We start from the raw sequence: 9,665 nt of genomic DNA on the forward strand, positions 1-9,665 counted from the left end.
GAGGAATGCGATTATTTTTAAATGAATTTTAAATGTTCCTACTAAATTTTAGCAGCATCATATCTACTGGTATTTGTTTCCAGTAATTTTCTGGAGGGCAGTCTTAACGATAATTACAGTGACATTTTCCTTAAACATGGCTCAGTGTGTGTGTTTTTAAAAAGATGACATTCCTCATCTGTTTGTTCTTATTTCAGATGTGCTATAAACCATGAATGAGGTAAAGCATAAATGGAAGCAACTAATGGAAGCTCATTATTTAGGCAGCGAAAACCAGAATTAATGTATTACCCCACTGTAGTGTTTAGTACTCAGCCAATCCAAACTTTCCTAGAGAAATATGTGATTTGAGACACTTTCCATATGTTTTTGACAAAGACAGGAGAAGATTCCCACAAGTTATTTTCTGCTGAAAATTCTTCTTAAAAAACTATACAGTTATCATTATCTCAGGAGGCTCTTTCATCGAAAGAATTTTCAGTGACATCGAAATAAAAGTTGAAAAAATGAAATAAAACCCACCTGTGCTAGATCAGCTTTTCGTGGCCTCGGCAACAACATTCGCAGATATTATAGTACCACATAAAAAAAGAAATAGATATGTTTGGGAGAATAGGCGGCCGGGTGCTCTTGATTAATCTAAATTCCTTCTGTGTGAAGTAGAGACTTTCATAAAAAACATCACAAGATGTGCGAGGAACTCAAACATACTAAGGAGGAAGGATTTTTAACGCGGCCCCAGCAAAAAGAACCCTGTGCCCCTCCATGGCCCAGGATGGCGGATGAGAGAGGGGCTCGCCTGCTCACGGAGCCTCTGGGAAAGGACGGCGCCTCTGTGGCTCGAGCCTGTCTAAAGGGACTTGAAAGGTGTCTGGTGAAAAGGACCCGGTGCAGGACGCCCTAATCGCTCTTCCAGAGGAAACCAGAACTTCGAGTGCTCCTGGCAGCTGTGTCCCCCGAGCCTTCTCCTCCTGCAGGGAGGGCCCGGCGCGCACCGCCTCCCTGACCCCCAAACCTGTTTCCCAGCCTGGACCCCTCGCCCACCCCTGCGGGGTTGGACCCCAGGACGCGGCGCGGGCGGGGCCCCTCCCGGGCACTCCAGGGTCAAGGTTGGGACTCAGGGCTCCCAACTCCTAGGTCGGCTCCACCTGCCTGCGGGCGCCCTGGGGCTCCGCGCGGCTGCGTCCGACCCCCCTGCTTCAGCGCTCCAGGCTCTGCGCCCTCGGCCCAGGGCCCTTCTCGGGCACTCCCGGCCCTGCGGCTGCTCCGGCCCCGAAGCGCAGGGCAGTTTCCTCTCGTCCTCCCCAGGCAAACCCTGGAGCCGCAGGCCCGCACCTCTATGCCTACTCGGTCGGTCGGCCAGGGGACCCCAGGCGCCAGCAGCTGGGGAGATCTGAGTGTCCGCCCGACGAACGCGCTCTACCCATGCCCCGGAAGAGAGCGAAGCCATTAGCCCGACACCACCGGCTCGGGCAGCTTCACGGGCGGCCTGCGCTGCGGCGGACGCAAAGGGCAGCCGGTCCCCATCTCCCAGTCCCCGGTAGGTTTCTCCGATGCCCGTCCCTTCCACCGCCAACCACGGACACCCTCACACCACGGAGAATGAAAAATGCGAACATGTGTCTAAGTATCTTCGGACCGCACCGGGGAAGTCACCGGTCCGCCGGTTCCCAACTGACACCCTCGCATGGAAGTTTGCACTCAGGGGTGTCCCTGGGACTGGGAGCGTCCCTCCTGCCCGCCTTCGTTGCTAAGAGGAAAAGCGCACGGCATCCACACCACCGCGGCCCGCGGGGCCTTCCCGAGGAGACACGCGCAGGTCCCAGCGCCCCTGCGCCCCTGCCGCCCGCCCCCCGCAGCGGAGGGCGCCCGTCCCGCGCGCAGCACCTACCCTGGCGCGCCGGTCCGGAGGTGGGTGGCGCGGCGCTAGTGGGAGGCGGACATGGACCACGCGCCCTCCATGCGCCACACGGAGAAGGCGTAGCTGAGGCGCTCGTGGGCCACGTAGCTGCAGCTGGTCATCTTATTGTCCATCTCGTCGCTCTGCAGGACCTGGTAGAGGAAGTCTATGTACCTGGCGGCCAGCTTGAGCGTCTGGATCTTGCTCAGCTTGTCAGAGGGCAGCGTGGGGATGATCTTGCGCAGCGCCGCGAAGGCCTCGTTGAGGGACTGGGTGCGCTGGCGCTCGCGCACGTTGGCCAGGATGCGCTGGCTCTGCAGCTCCTCGAAGGACTGCGCACTGGGGCTGCCCTTCTTGCCGCGCTTGCCCGGGGTCGGGCTGCCATCTTCGCTCGACTTCTTGCTGTAGCGCCGCTTCCGGCCGAAGCGCTTGGGCTGCCGCTCGAGCTCCTCCTCGCTGGTGCCCAGGCTGTCCACGGGGGACACGGGCGAGCTGGAGCCCTCCTCCATGGCGCCCGCCCGGCGCGCGTGGGGCTGGGGGCGCCGGGGCGCCGAGCGCGCGCCGCTGGCCAAGCCGGCGGTCGCCGAGTACACGCTCTCGGAGTTGCTGGAAAGGCTCTGATTTCAAGGCCGGCTTGTGCAAAAACCGAGGTCTCCGGGAGAGGAAGTTATTCTAACTTTTTTGGAAACTCTAGCCGGGCTGGGTTGCTAAATAGTTGTCAGGAGCTAGGGCGGCGCGCTGATTGGCCGCGGTGGCCGGGGGCAGGACAAGTTCTGGGGCCTTCGCCGGCCGCCCCCGCCCCCCGGCGCGGCACTTTCAGTTTTGCCTCCCCCTTCGGCCCCTGCCTCGGAGGGCATCCCGGGGGCCGGGTCCTCGCCCGCCGCCCGCGCCCCCACCCCGAACGCAGGACACTCTCCGGCCGCCCCGAGCCCTAGGCCTGGCCAAGCCTGGCTTTGTCTGCGCCTTAACGTAGAGATCGGCCCCCACTGGGCTTTGGGGGGGGGTCTCTCTCTCGGCGTGAGGGGCTCGAGAGGCGAGTCCAGCCCCAGATGCGCTCCCCGAAGATAAGGACACAGCCAGAAGCCTCCTCGACCTGTGTGGGTCTTGGCCGTCCCCGGGCGCACAGCTAGTCTGCACCGCGGCCCGCAAGCTTAGGCCTGGGGTCTGGGGAGCTGCACGGGCAGCGGTCTCGGTGCCCCGACCGCCAGTGTAAGGACAGTCAGTGATCCCTGGAGACGCCCGTGCCCAAGGACATGCCGCCAAGATCCGTGGAGATGCCACCCTTCGGGCTAGCGTGCATGTCGGGGACCATTTCTCACCCGGGCTTGTTGGGGAGCTCCGGCCCGATGCCTTTCCCGAACCTTCTTCTAACTCCTTTAAAACAACGCCACAGCGAGCCTCTGCGGGAGCGCCCGGTGCCCGCCGTGCCCGCCTGCCTGGCTCTGCCCGGGGTTGCTGGGCGCGGGTTGGGGCGCCTGCCGGCCCGCCCTGTCCTGCCCCAGCCTCTGCGCTCCGCCTTAGCTTCACGGGTCAGCGGAGGACGGAGGGCGCTCCAGGAGTTGCACGAGGCTGTCCCGGGCCCGGCCTCCGCTGCGCTGGGCGCCAGCGGGCAGCTCCGAGCAGGAGGGTGCAGGGTGGCTGGAGTGTGGGGCCCGGCCTCGGTGAGCGACACCATGGACCCCGGCCCCCGGGCCATCTGGACGCCGAGCGTGAGCGCGTTTGAAGTGGTTCGGAGGCTCTTTGTTCGCCAGGCCGCTCTGGCTCTGGGCCTGGAGGTGGTTTACGGCTTGGATGCCTTTGAACCTATTCCCAGGTGACCCGGGCTCAATTAGGCCTGGGCCTGAACCGGGCTGTCAGGCAAGCTGAGTGATCAAGGGCGGGCTGGGCCCTTTTATTGAAGTTGAACCCGGGGCCGGGGAGTGCTCGGCCTCCGCCGCTCCTCCGGCAGGCCAGGCGGGCCGCGAGGTGGGGCCCGCGGGCCACGACCACCGCGTTGGGAAACCCGAGGACAGCAGAAAGCGGGTTCTTCGCGCCCCTGTCTAAGGGCCCTGGCTCCGGCCGTTCTAGGGGACGTTTTACTAACAATCCGTCAAGGAAGGCAGAACGCCAAGGAGCCGGCCCTCGCATGCATGTGACTCGGTAGCGGCGCCCTGCGCAGTGTCTGCGCACGGGACCCGCGGCTTCAGTTGGATGACTAAAGGTTCTGCGGAGCCACCGCACCCAGCCCCACCCGGCCTGACCGCCCTACTTCCTCCGCGCTGGGAAGGCCCACGGCCCCTCTAGTACAGCAAAATAGCTTTCCGGGTCCCTTTCTTCAAAATTCTCAAATACAAATTTAAGGAACGAGAGAGAGAGAGAGAGAAGCCAGGTCCGCAGCCGTCCTGCCTGTGCTGGGCTGAATCCCTTCCTGGGGCTTCACGTCAAATCCACAGGGCCTGTTTTTCCCGAACTGGCCTTTCCCTGGTTTCTTTGCTCAGAGCAGTAATAGTAGCGATTTGCTGCTTTTTTACCAGCCCTGTGTGGGCCCAAGGACCCAGATCCAGCGACATCTCCCACTTCCCAGATGCGGAGGGCTTTTACTGAGGAGCGGAGCTGCCTGGTAGCCTGCTTCGCCACCCCTGTCTCCCTGTCTGTTTGCCCCTATGTCACTCTGGCTCTGTCGGTGTGTCTCTTTCGCTGTCCTTCTTTCTGTCTCTCTCCAGCAGAGAGAGTTCATACTTTAGTTTGAAAGAAAAACAGCTCAGCTTTGGTCTTGAGCAGCCCAGGGCTCAGCCCAGCCCTGAGGACCAGAGGCCCCAGGGACGCCTTGGAAGGGGAGCGCAAGCTGGTTTGCAGGCTCTTCTCTGCCTAGGGAGACGGGCCTGGAGGATTTCACCTGCGACCCCCGGGGCGCCCAGGTCCTGTTATAACCGGCAGCCCAGTGCAATCGTCTGGATGCACTTTCTTCATGGCGTGTCTTTTCTATTTTAAAATATTTTAACAATGATTAAAGTACTGGAGTCTGTGATACTGACGGGTGCTTGCAGAAAACCTTGGTTAACGGAATTTGGAGTGTCTTTCTTACGCTGTATTGCCAGCCCCTCACAGTCATTACCTGGGCAGTGACCCCTTGCATAAACAGGAGAAAATAAGGCACGGTGGCATTTAGCAGCATTTCCAAAGTCACCTGCAGGTTGTCTGGGGAAGTGACAGCATTCTTCTCTTTTGAGGAGGAGAATTTGCTGAATTAAAACCCAAATGAAAATGTCATCAGTTTGGGAAATAATACTCAGGTTATTGATTTAGTTTGAGTTTTTTTTTCTTTCAAAAATTAAGTCAGTGATAAGGCTAAGAAAGCCAATGTATTAATAGCATAAATACTATAATGTATCTCTGTGTGAATATTCTTTGCAGGACCACCAGGCTCGCTTGGACTTGAATTAAATATCACGCAATAAAGATTCACAGAAGTAAATACGGGTCTTGGGGTACTTATTCATTATTGAGTATGGAAAATCCTGTGAATGCTTCCTTTCATATATGTAAAAAAGTGTGCTTTGTTTCATGTGACTTTGTGTTTTTTGAAAAAATGACCTGGTGCTCTGAAAGATTCTTCTATTGCACGTTTTCCTTAGGGCAGCAAGTAAGAGAAGGTGCCATGTTTTCACAGCGAATTTGGCGGCTATTAGTTTGGCTTTAATCTTGCTGCAGTGGAATGACACTGCTGGGATTGTCACCTGGGGACAGTCTTCAAGAACAGGGGCCAGGCATGGTGGCGCACGCCTGTAATCCCCCCAGCATTTTGGGAGGCCGAGGCGGGTGGATCACCTGAGGTTGGGAGGTCGAGACCAGCCTGGACAACATGGTGAAAACCCATCCGTACTAAAAATACAAAAATTAGCCCGGCGTGGTGGTGCACGCCTGTAATCTCAGCTACTCGGGAGGCTGAGGCAGGAGAATCACTTGAACCCAGGAGGTGGAGATTGCAGTGAGCCGAGATCACGCCACTGCACTCCAGCCTGGGTGCTAGAGCAAGACTGTGTCAAAACACACACACACACACACACACACACAATAGGATGATGCAATTATACAGCCCCTGGGCTTTCTTGGGACAATAAACTGTGTTCTTGCTCAGATGTGAAAAACATTTAGTAAACTCTCAGGAGCTATATAAAGCAATGAATGTATATATTTGAATGCCATTGTTGCTACCGTTTGTCAAAACGCCTGCACAGGTGAACCCACCTGAGCTCTTCACCAGATCCTTTTGTAGTTTAACTCTATAAAGTGCTTGATGGAGCCAAGAGACAAAAACGAAGATATTGTTAAAGGTCTAATTTCCATTCCCAGTGACATAGTGGGTTGTTCCCTCCACTTGAATTTAGTGAACTGAGAGCAGATGACAGAGCAGCCCATATTTGTGTGACAGAATCAATCCAACAGATTAATGAATCAATGACTTTGATCCAGGGGTTGATAACAGCATCTCCCAGCCAAACAGCACTTCCTTATTTGCAAAGCAAATAGCATTAGCTCAGTGGCAGTCTTACACTAACACAGCGCTCCACTGACACTTTTCCATCAAACTAGTCTTAATGCCTTCCTTTTGAATTATTCTCTCTTAGACTGAAGTAACAGGGAACATGACCCATTATTTTAAGAAACCACAAATTTTCAGAGATGGACTCTGGAAATTATCTGACCAAGTTTTGGCATTTCTGTGTAGATTCTAGGAGTCTTCAGCATCATGTTGCTGAATGTTAGAAATATGCTGTCTGGGAAAAAGTTATCCTTGTACCATGTATTGTTGGCTTTATTCTGGCAATACTTTATGCCTCCCTGCAACCACCTGCCACCGCCCAAGATTTCAATCATCCAGCACATTCCCCAGTGTGATAGAGCAGCGGTAGGGGTTGGGGGTCACTGTAAAATCATTTTTCAGTTCTAAAAGCCAGGGTTGAAGATGCTTCTCGAATCTAGTCATAAAGTGCAATGTATTCTTGATGATGAGCATCAGAAAGAACACTTTCTGGATGTCAAGTCCAAGAGCCAATCTTCTGCCTAATTTCAGCAATGACACCAGCAGGATGGAATCCTACTTACAAAGAACCAGAACCTAAAGCCCAAGGCACATATCCTGTACAGGCAGGATTCTCCTTTAAAAATCCCCACTGCTACTTTGGGAGGCCAAGGTGGGCAGATCACTTGAGGTCAAGAGTTCAAGACCAGCCTGGCCAACATGGCAAAACCTCATTTCTATCAAAAACACAAATAATTAGCTGGGCATGGTGGTGTGTGGCTGTAATCCCAGCTACTCTGCTGGGTGAGGCACGAGGAAGGAAATCCTGCTAACTGCTGCAATGTGAATGAATCCTGAAGTCATTGATGCTATGTGAAATAAGCCAACACAAAAGAATAAATACTGGCTGAGCACAGTGGCTCACGACTGTAATCCCTGTGCTTTGGGAGGCTGAAGCAGGCGGATCACCTGAGGTTAGGAATTCGAGACCAGCCTGGCCAATATGGTGAAACCCTGTTTCTACTAAAAATACAAAAATTAGCCAGGCGTGGTGATGCACACCTGTAGTCCCAGCTACTTGGGAGGCTGAGGCAGGAGAATCTCTTGAACCCGGGAGACAGAGGTTGCAGTGAGTCGAGATCGAGCCACTGCACTCCAGCCTGGGTGACAGAGCAAGACTCTGTTTCAAAAAAAAAAAAAAGAAAGAAAGAAAGAAGGAAAGAAGAAAGCAAGAAAGGAAGGAAAGAAAGAAAGAAAGAAAAAGAGAGAGAGAAAGAAAGAAAGAAAGAAAGAAAGAAAGAAAGAAAGATCACTATATGGAAGAGATACCTGTGCACTCGTGTTTATCACACCACTCTTCACGATGATCAAGATATTGAATCAACTTAAGTGTCCATCATGGATGAATGGATACAAAAATCTGATATATATATATACTGGAATATTATTCAGAAATGAAAAGAATGAACTCCTGTCACTTTCAGCACCATGAATGGAACTCGAGGTCATTGTGTTAAGTGAAATAAGCCAGACACAGAAAGACAAATATCTTGTGTTTGCACTCACATGTGGGAGCTAAAAAATCAGATCTCATGGAGGTGGAGAGTAGGATCGTGGTTCCCAGAGGTCAGGAAGAGGAAGGGAGACAGGGAGACAAAGAGGAGTTTGGCCAAGGGGAACAAAAATACAGTCATATAGAAGAAATAAGTTCTAGTATTCTGCAGTGCTGTAGGGAAATTATAGTTAACAATAATTTATTGTATATTTCAAAATAGCTAGAAATTAAGTTGTATAATGTTTCCAACAGAAAGAAAGACAAATGTTGAAGATGATGGACATCCCAATTATCCTGGTTTGATTGTTACACATCATGTACAGGTGTCAAAATACCCCAAAAATATGTCCAACCAATATATCAAGAAAAAAGATAAATGTTACAGATTCCAATCAACATAAAAAAAAAAAGATAAAAAATAATCCCCTTGAGAAATCCTTTGGGTTGGGGGACTGGGGCCGAGGCACAGCTGCAGTGTAATGGCCCTGTCCTCAAGTGTCTGATGTTGCTAACCCAGCAGTGTTGAACAGTGTCATCTCCTGGTGGCATCGTTCCTCCCTGTTTTGGGTCCTCATCCTCCTTTCCAGCCAGCCTCTCTTCTTTCTTCTTAAATTGCAGCAGGTGGGAAGATGAAAATGACCTTTTTCAGGCTCTGGAAGCCCTGATTGGTGAGGTGAACTTCTAGGGATATGTAGGGAAATGGGAAGATGCTTGCATGTTGCTGGTCAGCCCAGGGTGGAGGTGTTGGGTTTTCTTGGCAGCCTGGTCTCCAGGCACTGGATGTCGAGAGGTGTGGTCTGCACATCCAGTTCCTGGAGAGGCGCACAGCAGGAGCGCTATGGCTCCAAAGCTGGCTGCAGCAGGAGTAGCTCCTTGATTCCAGGTGGCTCTGGATTCACTGGTTTCTGGATGCGATGAGTCAGCAACTCCAGCTCTGCAGTATGGCTCGGAAGCCAAGCTCGACAGCTCTACCTAGAGCCTGCTCATTCAGCTCCACAAACGATTCTATCATGGCCTCTAATAAGTCATTTCCTGCTTATGCAATGTACTCTTTGTTCTCCATAGTGGAATCCTGGTGGGACACCCACACTTCTGGACTGTGGTTTAGAAGGTGGACGCTAGGGCTCCACCCATCCTTTGGCTTTGACTTCTTGACATCACTAACATCCACTCATAAAGTGGAGCTAACACTGGCCTTTGGCACACGTTTTTATTTTTATTTATTTTATTATTTTATGATTTTTTAAAATTTTTTTGAGGTAGAGTCTCACTCTGTCACCCAGACTAGAGTGCAGTGGCATAATCTCAGCTCACTGCAACCTTGGCCTCCTGGGTTCAAGCGATTCTCCTGCTTCAGCTTCCTGAGTAGCCAGGATTACAGGAGCTCACCACCATGCCCCGCTAATTTTTGTATTTTTAGTAGAGACGAGATTTCACCATGTTGGCCAGACTGGTCTCAAACTCCTGACCTCAAGTAATCCACTTGCCTCGGCCCCCCAAAGTGCTGGGATTACAGGCATGAGCCACTGCGCCCAGCTGGCACACATTTTTAAATGCCTTTGAGAGCTAATCAAAGCTGTTCTTGCATCAAACTCATGTGACTTTTTTTAACCTGGAATATATACCAAATTTCAATTAAAAAATGAAACTGGAAAGATCAAACAAGGCATAAATAGAGTCAGAAAGAATAGGGTGTAGGGGGCTGGGAT

The 9,665-nt window shown here is 52.6% G+C and overlaps 2 protein-coding genes across 3 annotated transcripts in view; one reads left to right on the forward strand and one right to left on the reverse strand.

The window, feature by feature from the left end:
• TWIST2 (twist family bHLH transcription factor 2) overlaps positions 1 to 2,590 on the reverse strand; it is a 60,489-nt gene extending 57,899 nt beyond the window's left edge. For both annotated transcript variants that reach the window (XM_033229661.1, XM_033229662.1), the window contains exon 1: positions 1,892 to 2,590. In XM_033229661.1, coding sequence (XP_033085552.1) covers positions 1,927 to 2,409 — 483 coding nt within the window. In that variant the 5' untranslated portion in view covers positions 2,410 to 2,590 and the 3' untranslated portion in view covers positions 1,892 to 1,926. The remainder of the gene's footprint in view (positions 1 to 1,891) is intronic.
• Positions 2,591 to 2,668: 78 nt separating this feature from the next.
• On the forward strand, positions 2,669 to 6,073 carry LOC117094312. Its single transcript, XM_033229660.1, has one exon. It carries the CDS (start codon positions 3,154 to 3,156, stop codon positions 3,715 to 3,717), a length of 564 nt encoding a protein of 187 aa, XP_033085551.1. The 5' UTR covers positions 2,669 to 3,153; the 3' UTR covers positions 3,718 to 6,073.
• Positions 6,074 to 9,665: the final 3,592 nt, after the last annotated feature.

This window comes from Trachypithecus francoisi, unplaced genomic scaffold, assembly GCF_009764315.1.
Source record: "Trachypithecus francoisi isolate TF-2019V2 unplaced genomic scaffold, Tfra_2.0 Lachesis_group13, whole genome shotgun sequence".
Lineage (NCBI taxonomy): Eukaryota > Metazoa > Chordata > Mammalia > Primates > Cercopithecidae > Trachypithecus > Trachypithecus francoisi.

Bases quoted from the DNA above. Each gene is read 5' to 3' on its own strand.
- LOC117094312 (XM_033229660.1), top strand. From the start codon at position 3,154: ATGCCGCCAAGATCCGTGGAGATGCCACCCTTCGGGCTAGCGTGCATG.